At 22.2% G+C, this 18,682-nt stretch overlaps 1 protein-coding gene across 5 annotated transcripts in view; it reads right to left on the reverse strand.

Moving 5' to 3' along the window:
- Window positions 1-779: 779 nt before the first annotated feature.
- The window catches only part of LOC112602848 (tudor domain-containing protein 7B), a 19,834-nt gene continuing 1,931 nt past the window's right edge, over window positions 780-18,682 (reverse strand). For 4 of the 5 annotated variants that reach the window (XM_025351178.1, XM_025351180.1, XM_025351181.1 and 1 more), the window contains 20 exons: window positions 17,635-17,840; window positions 16,761-16,865; window positions 16,596-16,694; window positions 15,631-15,672; window positions 15,453-15,545; window positions 12,659-12,721; window positions 12,420-12,539; window positions 10,239-10,316; window positions 10,092-10,166; window positions 9,776-9,847; window positions 7,056-7,142; window positions 5,208-5,351; window positions 4,515-4,685; window positions 4,285-4,452; window positions 4,027-4,209; window positions 3,691-3,945; window positions 2,945-3,166; window positions 2,640-2,882; window positions 1,051-1,155; window positions 780-989 (listed from right to left, as the gene is read on the reverse strand). In XM_025351178.1, the coding sequence (XP_025206963.1) occupies window positions 780-989; window positions 1,051-1,155; window positions 2,640-2,882; window positions 2,945-3,166; window positions 3,691-3,945; window positions 4,027-4,209; window positions 4,285-4,452; window positions 4,515-4,685; window positions 5,208-5,351; window positions 7,056-7,142; window positions 9,776-9,847; window positions 10,092-10,166; window positions 10,239-10,316; window positions 12,420-12,539; window positions 12,659-12,721; window positions 15,453-15,545; window positions 15,631-15,672; window positions 16,596-16,694; window positions 16,761-16,865; window positions 17,635-17,840 (2,741 nt within the window). The remainder of the gene's footprint in view (window positions 990-1,050; window positions 1,156-2,639; window positions 2,883-2,944; window positions 3,167-3,690; window positions 3,946-4,026; window positions 4,210-4,284; window positions 4,453-4,514; window positions 4,686-5,207; window positions 5,352-7,055; window positions 7,143-9,775; window positions 9,848-10,091; window positions 10,167-10,238; window positions 10,317-12,419; window positions 12,540-12,658; window positions 12,722-15,452; window positions 15,546-15,630; window positions 15,673-16,595; window positions 16,695-16,760; window positions 16,866-17,634; window positions 17,841-18,682) is intronic. The other variant, XM_025351182.1, reaches the window with a different exon arrangement.

Consider the following 18,682-nt stretch of genomic DNA (forward strand, 5'->3'; position numbering starts at 1 on the left):
TCCTTTAAGAAATGGTAATTTATTGTTTCTTTAAAGTTAAAAAAAAAAAAAATTATTAATTACATAAAATACGTTTTGTAAAACAATATGTAATGTTGACATTGCTAAGAAATGTATAATTCATACATTACAACATTTTGATAACTTACAATAGTGTACCATGTATAAATAAATCTTTTTTTCATTTTTATTCATTACTATTTTTAATGACTAATTCATACATTAATAATTGATCTGGTTAATGACGGTAAAACTAGTCACAGATCACAAGATAAACAAAAATTCCATTATCAATATTTTATTTTAATATGAAAAAATATTTAAGGTACCAATTAAATATCACTAATAATCACACAACAAACATTTAATAAAAATATTATGGGTAACATTGAAAAAGTTTTCAGTAAATCGTCCAATTAAATAATTTGTTTTACAATGTTGATATGAGTTCTTAACAAAGTATTTACAAATAATAAACAATGGTATTATGTATATTACGATACTATTCTAAATTTGAATAATTTATATATTCTCCAAATTGGGTTACCGTGATAATTTATCAAGTTGTTAATAAGTTTGGTATTGTATTTTACAGCCTATTGTAATTTATATATTGATCATAAAGATTTGATTTAAAATGATGAATTTGAAAATAATAATTGAATCAAATAATTTTATCATAAAAATATGCGTTATTAAAGTATAACCATAGATTATAGAATTCTATAATGAAATTACTTGATTGATACAACTTATAAATACTTTTACTAATATTAATTTTAGCTTTGGAATAATGGTATGTTAATGCAGTATGGTATATTAGGTGAATCTGGTTCAGTTTTGTAAAGTTGAACGCATGGCACATCGTCATTAGGTGCATTAACTGTATTTACTAAAACTGTATCTCTCCCAATAATATCAAATATCTTTTGGGCAATATCCGGAGTCATAGTATTTGGAGGTATAAAGTTCATTGAAACTTTTATAGCCTGGAAAATTATATGAAAATATTTTAATTATATGAAAATATTAATTTTTTTATTTGAATACCTGAGGAGCAATTTTAGCCAACAATGGATCATAGAATTCTAAATTAGCTATTTTAGTAATTTCACATTGTGCCGTATTACCGTAGTCTATATACATTATCTTGGCCTAAAATAATAAAACATAGTTTACTTAGTAAAAATAAATTACATTGTTTTTGAAAAACAAAAACAAGGCAATAATTATTATTCAATAAAGTTGCTTTTATTTATATATAATTTTGTGAGAAAAAAAAAACAAGGTCACAGATTTTTTGATTCCTGCAAATATAAATTAAGATCTTCAGGATGTTTGATTTCAAGCTTAAGTATATTAATTTAAAATATTTGGTCCCAGGTTATTTTAAACCATCAGTGAAATCTTAAAAACATTAAATTTATTCAATATTCAAAATAAGTTTTTTATTTATATGTCAAGTTAAAATATAAATTATTGTACATATTAAAGTAATGATACAATTTTAATATCAGGTATAACTTTACTAAGTACATATAAAACAAAAATTTTTTTTTGAATTTTGTCCATAGTAATAAATTGTATGTATTTGTATTTAAAAAATTAAGAAAAACAAATGATTTAAATAGTATGACAAAATATTCTATCATAATATTTGTCAACTATAAGACATTAGTGAATTAACTTTGATTAATAACATAAATTTAATTAAATAAAATATGAATCGTGGCACAGTGATTGGTCTCAGTCGCTAACAGGTCAAGCAATAACCGGTGTCGCTAGCTCCCGGATGGGCAACCATCCAGGTTTTTAGTCACAAACCATAGTCACATATACACGTTTCAAAAACAGTAGCCTCCCCCCCTCCACTGTAAAAACTGATTACAGGCTAATAACCATTGTTGTTGAAACCTAGAATATATATGTATAAAAAAAAGATATACAACTTCCACACATATTTTTTTTTTAAATATTGAAAGAAAAAAGTATAATCAGCATTTATTTAACGTAATAAGTTAATTAAATGACTAATATAAACATAATAATAAGAAAATCAAGAAACAATATGAAGAAAGCCATAAAGCAATAAAACAAATTGCAAATTTATCAAATTTTATCTCTAAAGCAGCAGTTATCGACCTTTTGGACCTCGCGAACCACTTAATCCATTACTCTAAATTCTACAGACCACTTATACTCATAAGTCTTAAATACTAAATTAACGTATATTTTTAAAATTATCACTAAAGGAGTTTTTTTTTATTCATAACAAAATTATTTAAGTTAATTTAATTATTATTAATTACAAAAAAAAAAAAAGAAATTAAAATGAAGACTGGATTTTAATCATTAGTGTTTTTAGAACGAATTGTGATAATGATGCGCAAACCTACAATATGATATTAAGTCTATTTATTTTATAATATACAATAATAGCGACAATATTATTACTCGTTTATTCTCATTTTTCGTAACTGAACCTACATAGTGACATTATACAATACTTTTGTAAAATACAATTGTAAACACAACATTACAAATAATGTCCAAAAATTATTCTATGGACCACTAAATTATTACCCGGGATCTACAGTCAGCGACTGCTAAAATATATTTTTATCATAATTGTTACTAACTTCAGAGTCACTGATTATATCAACAACTTTAACACGACACCAAATGTTATCAGCTTCATACTTAGTTACATAAACTTTGTCTTTTACAATATCTTCCTTGCTCTTCAAAAAATATTCTGGATCATAGAATTCATCGTTTGACAAGATTTCTTCAAGCGATGAGACAACGTCAAAGTTTAATTGTAAATATAAATGGCCAGACTCGACAATTGACGATACATTTCCATCCACAATGGCTTGATCCTGTAGAATAATTCTTCTTATCATAAATAATGAACAAAATACACAATGATAAAATTTTTTACCTCAAATAATGGTAGCTTAGTAGAAGTTTTTTCTACAAATCTTTGAATAATCATATCATTTACATTTATTCCTCCTTTTTCATACAAAGTGATTCTTGGAGAATTCCCGATTGAATCAGGTTTAAGAAAGAATGTTTTATTTAAAATCATTTCATCCAATAATTCTTTTAAACCATCAAATGAACCAAAATTATCCAATTGATTTAAAATACATTTAATTGCCTAAAAATACAGAGCAAATGATGTATTGAATAAGAATAAAGTTACAGTTTATATTATTTTAAGTTTTATTAATTTAAGCATAGCTATAGTAATTTAATAATGAACAATATAATTATTTAAATACATGCTTAATGAACACAATATTAATGTAGTATTGTATATTTAAAAAAATGTATTAATTTTTACATATTTTACTTTGGTTTTTTTTTTTTTTTAATTCTCTTTTTCCAAAATACTTTGTTAACTAGTAAAAGAGTTATGAAAAGTTAACATAATCCATAGTAATTATAAGTCATGTCAAGATAAAATAAGTACTATTCTATGTTGTAATTAATGAATGAAGAAAAATTATAGACAATATTCAATTGATTTGAAGAAATATCAACATGGAAAATTATGAATAGTTTTAAATAATGCTAATTATCTTTTGTCAAGAATCTGATAATATTAATATGGATAAATCATAACATTATAAATATCAAATTTTTTATCAATTAACTTGTTTTATTAATCATGTATTTTACCTGTGTTTTAGGTTTCATAAAGATCGGTTCTAGGTTACAAATTTGATCTTTGGCAATGTTCAATTGCTCGCCTGTATCTATCATAAAACATGTAGCTGTATCATCATCATTAGTAGCAGAAAGTATTTGCACTCTATGCCAAGATGAATTATATAGCACAGCATAAAATTCACTTTCAATTACTTGATCAGGGATACTTAATTTTTCTGTGTTCATTATGTCATTGAATTTTGCTTGCATTTGAATGAAGTTTTCCTAAATACATAATATTTATTATTTGTATTATTTACTTCTATTGTTGTTTTATAAATTAGCAAAACTATTAAGAATACTTACATCTGCACTTTGTCCAACCAAACGTACCCAAATACTAGTTGAACCATAATTAGCAGAAACGAGAACAGACTTTTCAAGGTAATCTTCAAATAATAATGAAGTACCTGGAACAAAGCTTTGTTCATCTGCAACTTCTTCAACTATATACTCATGACCATTTTGTTGATTACTTTCAGTTTCATTCTATATATTAAATAAACAATGATAGCTCAAAATCAATTTTTTTATTTTTATTATTATTGACAGAAAAATAATTACAAGATATATAACGACTTTATTGGGTGCTAGCTTATCAAATATGAAGTAACTAAAAACTCCCAGAAGTTGATCCCAATTATCAGGCATGTTTTCTTGAAATTCCTCTCTATACATACGTTCTAAGACATCACTCATAATACCAGTTGTTTCATATCCTTGTTTTAAAAGCTAAAATAGAATACAATATATTATTAATTGATATTACGTTAATCTATTATTTATTATAATACCCTTTTAACGCATAATGCCACTGTATTAATATCATTAGTAATTGGATAAATAACACTTTCACCATATTGTTTTTTTAAGGTAGTTAGAGCCCTTTTTGCAGCAACTTTTTGTGCATAATCATCTGAACTACAATCAACTGGGAAAGAACTACCAACACTCTTTTCATTTACCTAGAAAATAAAACTTAAATATTTTATCCTTGTAATACATGGTTCTATGATACTCAATATATAAAGGCTAATACAAACAATAACTCATTATGTGTCAAGTGAAACATGAAAATTAATATATTTATATAACATGCGCGTGAATAAATTGAAATAAATCTAGTTTAACTTAAGTGACTTACATTTTTTATTTTTATTAAACTGATAACTATGACAAAAATGGTGATTCAAAATTAAATTTGTGTGAAATCATTATTTCTTAGTTAAAAATGTATGAAAAAATAGTACATTAAATCTTAACCTTGGAATATTTGTTAATTTTTTTAGCAAATGTTTTAGACTAAAGATTTAAGCTTCTAACATTGTATTACAAACTTAATACATTTTTTTACAGGTCATACATTATGATCCAATATAATAACATATATTTAATGGGAAAAAATATCAATACCTATAATTTTAAAAATAAATTGCAAGGTAGTAAGCTTAATTCATATTTAAGCATAACGATAACTGAACACTTACCTTAATTGTACAAATGTGTATTAATTTAATAAGTTTCCCAGATTTTTCTTTTTTTACCATATACTCATAATATGGTTCTGATAAGTTTAAATTTTTTAAATATGTTTCTAGTTCATTAATGTAGTCCTTATCTTCTTCAAACACCTAGTTAACAATATATATTTTTTTAGATTTAATAGATCTCTTGGAATAAGAGTTCAGCCTTATTTTAAATTTTAATTTTACCTAACAAACTTACTTAAAGTAGATAATTACTAATTCTATTAAAATTGAAAAACTAAAACTATGAATGTTAGGGTTTAAGAAAAGTACCAACTGTTAGCAAACTAATTAAAATGTTAGCCAGATAGAGATCTATAGCTCGTTCTGCTTCAATTTTTTTTGTGGGTAAGTACAAAATGAAATTTTAGAATTTAAACTATGTTTAAAACGGAATATATACATGATATTTGTTTGGTACTGTTTATTTTTTTGTAAACAAATATCAATCAGGACAATAGAGAAACTAATTAAGCATGTTATAAAACAATGGGCCAATATAGGTTTACCTAATCAATGAAATAAAATAAAGTAAAAATATTAAAAAATTTGAAGGAATGTTAAAAACTTATATTTTAGAAAGACATTAGATTTAGGGTAATAAAAATAAAACTGCATTTTTAGAAGGTGCAGATAATGATCAATTCATTTAAAAGTATTATATCCAGTTTTATAAATGATTAATCACTTAACACGCTAAGTACCATATATTTTTTTTTTAATATAGAATTTATTTAAATTTTGATCTTTGCAACTTTTTAATATTGGACTATATTTTCAAGAATAAAGATTTTTTTTGTTAACTAATTAAGTAAAACCTATTTATTTAAACCTTTTTTTTTTAATGACAAACAGCTTTTTATACTATACACATTTAAATACATGATATTATTTTAAATGTTAATTTATTGAAATTAAAATTCAAACTGAGTTTTAAAACAATATAAATTTGTGAATTAAGAATAATAATAGGTCAAAAATGAATTTTGAACTATATGCTGGATATGATTTTATAACTAAAATAACTGATATAAATTTATCAATATTTCAGAATTTTGTAAACATGTCAAAAATATAATAAATCCTAAATTCATAATTTTTCCATTCTATATTTTTATGAAACGGTACCTCCTATAGCAAAAAACTGTTACCTTAATACTCGTATTTTACTGAATAACAATATAATTGGCATGTAAAACTTATTTTAAATACTTAAAACATAATTATATCTTATAAAAATTATTATCTATAAATATTTTCTATCATTTTAAATTAAATTGTATTATCTATGTTTAATTCTTAATAGTATTAAATCAAACATAAAAATACATTAATATATAAATTGAATTTATGTCAAGAAACATATACATACTTATCTAAAATATAATTATTGTAAATGATATTTTACACAAAAAATGACTTTTCATTTTTATTGTTTATTCAGTCCAATAAAGAATAAATATTGGATCCCTAATATTTAATTTAAATTGTATGATTTTTAAACAAAGAAAATCAAATTTTTATGTTAAGTTATAATATCATTATAGCGATGTAGTTTTAACCAAACAAAATGTTAATAATATATAACTTACAGGTTTACTTATTTAAAAAAATTGTTTTAATAGTTTGCAGAAATTTATAAATAATCCACAAATTATCAACATAAGAATTTAAATTTTATAAATTTGTAAATACATAAGTTTTTAAAATTATTATTTTTAACAGATAACATAGGCAGTAATCTTGCTAATAGACAACATCAGTATGTTTATTAATACAATAATTATGTATAATTAAAGATATAGGTACCTCAAGTGTAGGATCTTCAACTTCAATTCTTAAATCTGTAGCTGCAACACACAGTTTTTCTGTTTTCGAATTATTTTCTACATCGACCTATAATATTACACATTAATATTTGAAATTATAGATTTAATATATTATGATTAATTAGATCATACTAATTTGGAAAAATCATTTAATAACAATTCAAAAGTTTTACATGAATCTTGAATAGTTTTTAAAACATTAGTACAATTTACAATAAATATTTAATAAGCAATAATATTATAAATTTGAATTCAATATTCAAAACAAAAAAAATTTTCAACGATCCAAAAATATAGATATTAAGAATTAAGTCAACTACGAGAACATTAGGGCAATCATAATGTTAAGATGATAATAATTTAATATAACAAGGTTAATTTAACATGGAAAAAATATTTAACAAGGAACAATTAATGGATAAATACCCTTATATTTCATTTCAAAAAAGAATACAACGGTTTCAAAAATTGCAACTGACATGCCTGGCAGCAGTTCCGAGGCCAATTTCTCCCACTTTACCAAAAAATTGCAATAAACGTATATAAAATTCGCAGTCTGATGCTATCTGATAAGTATACTCTATAGTGTATACGCTGATTTCAATTATTTGTAATATCTCATTGGCACCGATGGTTGACTAATTTTTTTTTATAAGTAAAGAGTACAACTATTAGTGCTAAAGTTAACAGGTGGCTGAGATATTTGACACTACATACATATAGGTTTACAACGAGTAATCACTTGTAACATGCTTGTTTTAACCAACGGTACTTGGCAGAAGATGTGCGCCGCTGCCCGGTATATTCTCTTTTGAAATAGGGTTTATACTTTTATAGATTTAATTAGTGTAGTTATGAACTTGTGATATTACTGATAACTAAGCTTCAAAGGTTGGAGGAAATCTAGATATTAATATCATTCTATGGTTCATAGAACATAACAGTTGTTTATTTATAATAATCAATAATTTATAGCAACTATAATTATTAATGCTCTTCAATCATAATAGCACAGAACACAAACAATATTATAAATTTATGGCCCACATCCATAACTTCGGTGACGATAAAAATCTATTGTCTTAATAGTAATGGTAAACACTAAATTGAATCAAAGTGCGTTTTACTGTTAATACAGTAGTGCAGGGGTCACCAAATGACGGCCCACGAACAAATTTTATTCGACCCGCAGACAAAGAAAATAAATAATATATATTATGACAACATTCCGAATATGGTCCTTTAAGAATATTAATTGGTGACTCCTGCAGTTAAGAGCGTATTTTAGGGGGGGGACTATGGGGATTGCGCCTTCCCCCCATTAATAGTATTTTATACTTTTTTTATTATTGAAAATATTAGTCTCTTAAATAACTGGCAACTTGCAAGCCTTTTTTATCTAATGACTTTTTTTTCTTTTTGGTAGTATATTTGGTGAAATTTTAGACAGTATGTGCCCCCCCCCCCCTTATAAAAAGAATTTTCTGGATATGCCACTGCCTGCGGTAACGTACCTCGTGTGACGTAGACCTTCAATAACTCTATATAATAATAATAATAATAATATATTAAATAATGAATGACGCAATGTCATTAGAATGATACTATTTTAAAATAAACAAAATAATAGTTAAATTAACATAGTTTGTAGTGTAGCACCTAAACTAGTTTATACAATCAGTAGTTAAGTATATTGTTGAACCAAAAATATTAATTATATTAATGTAATAATATTTAGTATTTTTGTTAAGCGTAATTAGTTAATATTAATTATTAAAAATAAAATAAACAAATATATAAGTAAAATTTCAAATAATGATAACTAAATAACTGCTGATATTTCTGTTGAAATTTGAGAATGTTATGTATAACGCACAATCTATAACACGCTCATTGAATTATATTTTTATTCAGGATACTTAATCTTACCTAAATTATTGTCAACTAAAGTGACATTCATATTGAATGATTCAATAGACAATAACTAACAAATATTTATCCCAAATATATATTTAAATCTGTGCTGAGCAGGAAATTACTTTTTAGTAAAAAATTGCCAATTTCATACAATAAAGTGATAATACTAAGTAAAAACGTTAAGGGTACTGAGTAAAATTATAAAATTATAGTGTATAGCGTATAGCCACTTTTAAACTACAGGACTTCAAAGCTTACCCCCAAACATGCCTTAGATACCCTTACCATAAATACACCGATTTGGTATATTATAATATAATAATGTATTAATTATAATTAAATGGTCAAAACTCGAAAGTCGTTAATCTTGATATTATATAGAATTTACTATTATTTATTATTATTGAACCAAAACAACATGTTAAAAATTTCAGAAACTAGTTTAAACTCGAATATTTTGAAGTCAATTCATCATACAGTTTCACAGAAAAACTTAAAACTATACTTTACATATATCAATTTTTATATTCTTAAAATATAATTTTGTAATACTAATAGGGGGTAAAACTCTAGTAAACATTATGGTACATTTTTTCCAGTAAAAAAATTACTGCCCTATTAACATGCATTATACAAGTAAAAGTAATTTTATTTCAAGAATTGGATCAAAAATTATGATGGTTATTTTATTATAATAAATATAATTAATTTAACAATATTATAAATATATGATTTAAAATCAAATTATATAATATTATTTTAAATAATTAAAAAACTACTTACCTTAGTTTGTTCTTCACATTTTTTAGGGTATTTTTCAAGTCTACTTTGAGCAGTTGATATTTTTATAGGCGGCTGTAAATTATAAATTAAGAATATACTCTACCCAAGTAAAAATATTTGAAATTTTAATTTCTTATTTATACTATATTTAACTTATATATCAAATGCTTTAAACATGAAAAAAAAATAATTTTCATTTTTAAAAATTATTTTAATATGGCATCAAATTGAATGAATTAGTAATTTTTAAATAAAATAAAATAAATTAGTACCCAATTATTAATATGAATGAACATAAATAATAGTTTAAACTTACCATGTTTTGTAGTGATGAAAACTTTGGGATTGATTTATGTTGCTTTACTGATCTCTTAAATTCACTATTATTCTCCTAAATAAAAAAATATTATTGTAACTATATTTATTAACAAAATCTTGAAACATGTTTAAGTTTTTAAATTACCTGCATGATTATGTGATTTCTTGGAATTGTATCTTCGTTATTTTTATTGACTGTATCTCCAATTTGGAATTTGTCAGGCTTAAATAAATAAATATTATAGAATGTGAAAATCTAAGTATACTTATACAGTTTTATAACTATTTTTTCTTAATTATTATTTAATTAATTATGTCAACATACTAAATGTCTTCAAAATAATATAATGGAAATATTATAATAACTATTATAAAGGTAGTGTCAAGATACATTAATGAAAAATTTAAAAATATGTCTATTATCAATCAATGTTTATTAAATTACTAATGACTATTAGACTATTAGGTCATTAGATAAATTATCATTGATATACAAATCAATTAATTTATACACAAACAAAAATGACAAAATATTATAAATTTATTTAGTCATGTAAAAAAATTTAAAAGTATCGTTTAAGTATAAGTATTGAACTAAATAACATATATATTTTAAATTCTTTAAAAAAACTATTATTAAAAAGATTTTATAATCATATTTATTGTCTCTATTTTACTAATGTACATCATAGTAAATTTACGTTTAGCAGAATCCATTTTGTATTATTAGCTTAAATATAGAAGTAAATTTATTTATTATCAATTTAAAAGGTAAAAAAATAATCTAAGGTACATTGAAGGATTTTATTAATATTATAGTTATAATTTTAAAGTTAGCTATAAGCATCTTAAAGTAGTAATATTTTACATAAATTTAACTCTTTAAAAAATTATAATATCAATAAAAGTTTATGAGATACCCTAGACCAGTGTTTCCCAATTTTTTTGTAATGGTGACCCATTAATTTACAGTTTGTTGGTTACCCCCTCCAATACTAAAAAAAAAAAATGTTGTATTATACTGAACTGTCTGATAGAACTGATTGACTGGTACTACACCAAATATAGTTTTACAAACAATAAATTTATCCATTAGAAAAACTTAAACTTAATATACATCATATAAAATTTAGATATTTAAAAATGAGTGTCTAATTGTAAACTAAAACTTTCTGTTTGTGCCTACTCTCTTATTTTCTATGTACTGCTTATAGCTCAAATCGATGGAAAATTGACCAATACACATTAACAGTCATGAGCACATATATCAATATGATAAAAATCTAATATAAACTTAACTAAAGATATATTGATAACTACATTATAGAATCCACAATACTAGCAATACTTATAATTATTATTATGTATAGAGGTATCAAATAAAACATAACTAAGACATTTATGAATTTTCTATTAAAATTATTTTCATATATATTTTAATTATAAGATTGTGACCTATACAAATTATTTTGCGACTCATAGTCCCATAGATTGGGATTTTACTCATAATATATTAAAGCTAACAACATAAAATGGATTCTGCTAAATGTTGTATGTTTGTAAGGGAAAACCAACACATGTGAGTCATGTGTTGATAACATCATCTTATGAGCTATATGTAACTATAAATTTAATAATATGCACTTCTTTCAAAATCAAAATTCAAACTAATATATGAATTAAAGGAAAAAAAGGGACAAGTATTTTCATAAATAACTCTATATATCATCTAATATGATATCTTATTACAATTATAATACAGTAGAAATTATTTATAAGGACACTGTAATATTAAACCAAATATAATGGCCAAAATAGAATAACTCAAAAACTAACACTTTAATTCTTATAATATGCATAATCATATTTTTATGTTTATGATAATATAATACGAAATAAAAATCTGAAATTGATTAAACTTTTATATAAAATTATAAATTATAAAAAAATATTATTTGTATATTTTTAATAAAATTGATAATAATTTAAAACTACAATATTATTAACACAACTTTGTAAAAAAAAAAATTGGGAATAAGTATAATGTTAATATTTTTATTTTTTATAATCACTCAGATCAAAAAAAAAAAAAAAAATTGATAAACAAACTTTGAAAATCCTGATGTACAATCAAAACATCTTACCAACATATTCTTTGTACATGTTAATATTATATTAAAGATATCATATAATAACAATTAGATACGTAATGATGGAACTACACATTTAATTGTTTTGTTATCATAAGATAATAAAATAAAAATTGAATTTATAATACATTTAATAAATATAGAAAGACTAACAAAATTAAAGATATATAACTTACTAATGTATGCATAGGTTTGTAACTAGCAGAACTAGAACTGTATGTTGATTCTAAGCTACTGCAACTGCTAGTAAGCGGAATATGATCTGATTTGGTGTTTTCATTCAATGACTTTATATCCTTAATTAAAAATAAATCAAAATAAATTATTAATTGAAACATATATACATTTAAGAAAATTCAATAATAATAGTCACAAAAATGTACACTTTGTACTTTAATATGATTTTTTTGCTTACATTTGAAATTGGAACTGATTGAACACCATTTTTCCTGCTATCATTGGATAGATTATTGAAAGGCTATAATAACAAAATAAATACTAAAAATTTATATTTTATTTAAAAATAATAAAAATGTATAGTTCAATAAATAAAGAACAAAATTATTTAAATATTTCAACTTAAAACAAACTGAAATTTACCAAATATTTAATTTATTGAATTTAATAAATTTCTAACTTTTCTTGGAAACAAAAATTAATTGATTTGCACATAAAAATAGGGGGGGGGATTTTCTTAGTAAAAAATACATTCAACAATTTTAATAGTTAAATAATTTGTCTAAGTGGTTCTTAACTTATGTACCAGAATTGAACAAAAATAATATTTAAGAAAAATATTCTAATTAAACCAAATATTTAATAAAATTATAAAAATAAGTTTATTTATTTATTAATCTAATACAATAGTGTATAATTTTTATTTTTTAGTTAAGTATATAAAATAAAGATACATTCAAAATTAAATATTTTTACAGATGCTGAAGAAGTTAAAAACTACTTGTTCAAATTCTAGTTAGATACATTAAAATTTTCAAAACAAATATGGCTGAATTATTCAAAATTAAAAAGGGTAGTTCTCATTTGAAAAATAGATATTGGTATTTCTAGGTCACTGTTTAAATAAAAAAAAAAAAATTCAAGCATTGGAAAATATGCATTTAAGTATATTTAAAAATTCAGATTTTGAATAACATTATTAAAGAAAAAACAAGAGGTCCAAGCATACCTAATAAATCAATCTTTATATATTTTAAAACAAGTCCAATATCTTTTAAGTAGTAGGTCTTAATATACCATATAAAATAAACAATTGACAGTTAATAAAGCAATTATGGCATATAATTAAATTATAATTTATATCATTTAGCTATATGAAAAATCACCAGACACAAGTAACAATGTTCAACACATAAACTATGTATGATGAGTATAAATTAGTTCATACTTTGGAAAATATACATCAAATAAAATAATCATATCAAGTAAACCAAACACTTATAAAAATTTCATTTGCTAATAATAAACACTTAACTTCCATAGTAGCATACCAAATTCACTCACAATGCATTATTTTAGATTAATGGCTAGGATTTGGAAGTTATATGAGCTAAAATAGACAAAATATGCACATAAATATACACAAAAAAAAAAAAAAAAAAATTATAAAGTATGAATGAAAAAATGTAAAATATATAAGCAATTATTCCAAGTTCATTATTCAAAAACATAAAAATGTCATTACTTATTGTCTATTAATTATTGATATTACATATTAATTGTAATTATATAAATATAAAAAGAAAAAAAAATTATAAAAAGCTATACTAAAAAAAGAAAATTTATCATTAAAGAAAATAATAAGATTATTTAAAATACATAGTTTAAGAAACAAAAAAATCAGTTTTATTTAAAAAATATTGAATATACATAATATACATGTGTAAATAAAGAAATAAGTACTTTTTCCTTAAAAATCAACAAAATATGCATTTTTAATTTTAAATTTTGAATTTTTACACTCAATATTGTGTAACTTGGGTTTCTAGCTTGGTCTTCTATAAATCAGGAGCATACTGAACAATATAAAACTCCTATAACTTCCAAACTCTAATGACTATTTTCATTTTACACCATTATTTAAAATATTCAAATTTTCATTACAAAGTATAAGCCATAAAGTATTTGTATAACTTACAATAAAAACCAATTTTGACTTACTTAAATTAAGTCTGAGGGGCTGCAAAATATTATAATCTAATTTTAATACAGTGTAGAATTTTTAAAGTGCCGTGTAAAAATAAAGAAATCATTTAAAAAAAAATAAAAATGAATGTAAATAAATTTAATAAACACCAAAAATCACCCTAAAGCTTACAAAAAATCTGTAAAAAACTTATCAAAAAAGTAAAAATATTGAAAAAGTAAGAAAAAGTGTCTAAATTTTGTTTAGAATTTATGAAAATATTCTGATAGAAAAAAATTTAATGCAGTCTAGCTAACCTAGAGAGTGACAAATGAACCAGTTTTCAATAAAAACATAAATAATAATACAATAGTAAGCACATGAATAATTGTTGTATTAGAAAATTATTTTAAACAAAGTTATTTAAAAATTTATTTTTTTATTTCTTCATGTAAATATCAACAGATGCAACAAATAATTAACTAATATTTTTACTATTTAAAAAAATACATTTGTTCGTCTTTTTTTTTATTAAATTTTAAAACAATAAAAATTTGAATACTCATTACTTTTTGTTACTTATAAGAAAAATTGCCTGTGCATTTTTATGCATATAAAAGTGCTTATATGGACCAAACAATTTTTTAGATTGGTTTCAATAAGTTTGTGTACAGAGAGTACTGATATTTATTAATTTATTAAAGATAATAAAGTTTTTTATAGGTAATAATAAAATAAATAATTGTGGTTAGAAATCTGTAATCTGTATAATATGTATGTTTATAGCAATATTTCAATTAACAATCACAGCCTGACATTGACGACTGTTAATCGAGTTTTAATTGTAAAATAAAAGAAATGAATACCCAAAATAAAAATTAAACTTATATAATAATATTCCATATTTTATTTTACTAACTATGATTTATGTAGAAAATAAACATAAATTTAGTAATAAATAATATATATATATTATTTATCTTTTTTTCCTCTGTTATAGAAGTAATACATTTTAACAGTTGAGATTTTAAAATAAAGTTTTAAAAATATCAATTATATGTCTTACTTTAGTTTCAGGCAAACATATATCAGAGTTTAATTGAAGGTTTTCACTATAGCTCTTAGTACTATTATTATAGTTACTTATAGAAAACTGAGGCTAAATTAAATAAATATTATAAATCACATTATTAATAGTAGAATAAAAATATTCATTAACAAGTAAAATAATTAATTCTATTTACCTTTTTATAACTATTATGATCAAATGTTTTTGGCTCATTGATCTGAAAAAAATTGTATCATTATGTTAATAATAATCAAATAGTATCTAATATTTATTTTAGAAATAATAAGCGAATATGTAATCAGTGGCACAAAAGTGTTTTAGCACCATCAGAAAATCATTGAAATAAAATTTGTGTACCTATGATATTTTTAATTTTGTAACTATCTTTTTTTGTATAATTTACACATAAACAGGTACAAAATTGTAATTTTTGTGCATGTATTAGACCTAATCAATTAAATTATTATCCCTATTTATATTCTAAAATTGTGTAACCACTAACCACCATAGATAATTAGATTGTTATTTATGGTAACCAAATGTATTTATTTTTTAAAGAGATATATATAGCTTACAGAAAGGATTTTACTTAGGAAGTTGGATTATTGGTGTGTCAGAAATTATAGATTGAGGATATATGCCTCTGCATCACCAGAAATTGGGTTCAATTTACACCATTGTATGTAATAATAAATAAATACAAAAATAAAATAAAATAATATTTTAAAATTGAATATCAAATTTAGTAATTATTAACATCAAATAATATTTATTTTTTTACCAAATAAATTTATATTTATACTATATATAAAATGATAAAAATACCTACTAACCTACAATATACTGCAAATGTTTGTAAATAATTGACTTGTAATTAAAATGTATGCAAATATTATGCTTAATAACATATACCCTTTCAAAAAGAAATTTAATAAAATGATTTCCAGTATAAATAATGTTAAGTATAATATTGCTACGGAAAATTATTTATTTATATTTCTAAACAAAAATTTTTTGAGCACCATTTATATTTAATTTTAATTTTAATCTATTAATAGGGTAGAAATAAATACTAGTATACTTAGAATTGAAGGTCTTATTACTATTAAATAATATATTATATGTTATATGTATACATACATTGAATCTATTATGTTTGTTATCGCTATATGATGATTGTTGTCTATTATAACTGTTGGTGTAATTAGGAATAGAAGTACCTTGATAGTTATTCTTTGACTAAAAATAAATAAAAATTTTAAATATGGTTTACTATTTATTATTAATATTACACTTTACACTTACTGATCCATTATTCAAGCCATTATTTCCTGGTCTAGAATAATTATTAGGTCTGTTATAGGTATTTGATGTACCAAATTTTCTTGGAGCATTTTGAGAACCTATAAACTAAAAAATGCATACATTTATAATTTATTATTTAAGATCAAATACAATATTAAAAAAGGATTTTAAAAAAATAATCTAAGATATATAAATGTAAGCAATAAATACATTGATTAATTATTAAACTATGTTAAAATAATTTAAAAATTACATTAATAAACAAGTAAATAGAATTTAAATTAATACTTAGTAAAGAATAATTCTTTTATCAAACAATACTCATTATTTCAAAATCTATGTATATTTTTGAAAATATTTTTCTTATTTAATTTCTAGTCAAAATAAAACAACACTTTTTTAAATATCAATATATATCTTTAAATTCATACTTATTTTCTTATTATTCTGAAGTAGAATATTTTTTTTTTTATTTTTTTGTAGAATTTAGATACATAAAAATAAAAATTTGGACAAAAAGCTTATAAGTTATCAGTTATTAAATTTAGGTGCCTGGTGTTGAGTGGTATAGAGTTATTATGCAAAATGGTGTTTATTACTCCGTTTCCCCTTATAAATATATGCCATAATTAAGTACCCTGAATGTATTTAATAAAATACTAAAATACTTCTCTTTCATTTAACCTTAAGATTTAAAATATTTAAAAAAAAATAATACACATGTAATACCCTCTTAAAGTATTGGTCAAATGACAAATAATTAGACCTAGTTTCTAAATGATAAAATTAGAAAAAATAAATAAAAATGATTTGTTGGGTTCTAATTCCAACTATACATTGATAATATAATTTAATTTTATAAATAAGGACTTACCGGTTTTTTTTTTGGTGGTTTTGATTTCTGTTTTTTTATAAGTTCAGTCAAATGTTGTGTTTTGCTATTACCAACAGCTTTAACAATAGCATTGCCTCCATAATTTTGAATATTAAACTTTTTAGAGGATTGTAATAGGGCTTCTAATGATGGAAATCCTAATTGCTTGAATGGAATTCGTTCACCATTTAATTTAAAATATTCATCTGCACAGAAAATAGGTTGTCATTTTTAATCAATTTTTTAATTAAAATTAGCTGATTAAATGTTTTTAAATTAATTACAAAAAATTAAATATAGATTTTTTATTTTTAAATATTGATGTACTATCATTGAAACCCGATATTGATAATTGAGTACACAATTTGTTGTTAAAATATTAATACAATTTAAACTTATAATATCTATTTGAAACTAGATATTGAAATTTGAAGGTTCTTCTTGGATTAGTTGTCCAGAAATGTTACTTAATTTTTTTTCATATTTTAGAAATATTTATTCAGTAGCATCATCTTGTTAGCAAATTTCAAGAATTAAGTTTTATGAGTCTTTAAACTCTTAACTATATAATGAGACTATAATATTTTAAAATATTTTCTATAAATTGCATTTTTTTTTCTTTTCATTTTTAATCTGATGGTACTGGTTTCAGCTCTTTTTGATATTACATTATTAGCTGATCTACACTAATTTATTAACCAGATTTTTACATACAATTCAGAATTTTATTCATTAAGTGGCAGTCCATTAATATTTATATTCATTATTGATATTGATATATATATAAATGTATTTATTAAATGTTATTATTTATTTTTAACTTTAAACTACTATCTACTGCCACTTAAAGTATTTATTAATACTAATACATTATAAACAAACTTTATTTAAAAACTAGTAATTTATTTTCAGTCATGTAAGGAGGAAACAGAACTTATTTAAACTGTTCAACATTTGTTGATTTTTGTGGTTGCTACTGATTGATCTTATTAATAATAACCTTTATTAATAATTATTAATAATAACCTTTATTAATAATTATTAATAA

Source organism: Melanaphis sacchari, unplaced genomic scaffold (assembly GCF_002803265.2).
Source record: "Melanaphis sacchari strain LSU unplaced genomic scaffold, SCAv2.0 Contig91_pilon_pilon, whole genome shotgun sequence".
Classification (NCBI taxonomy): Eukaryota; Metazoa; Arthropoda; class Insecta; order Hemiptera; family Aphididae; genus Melanaphis; species Melanaphis sacchari.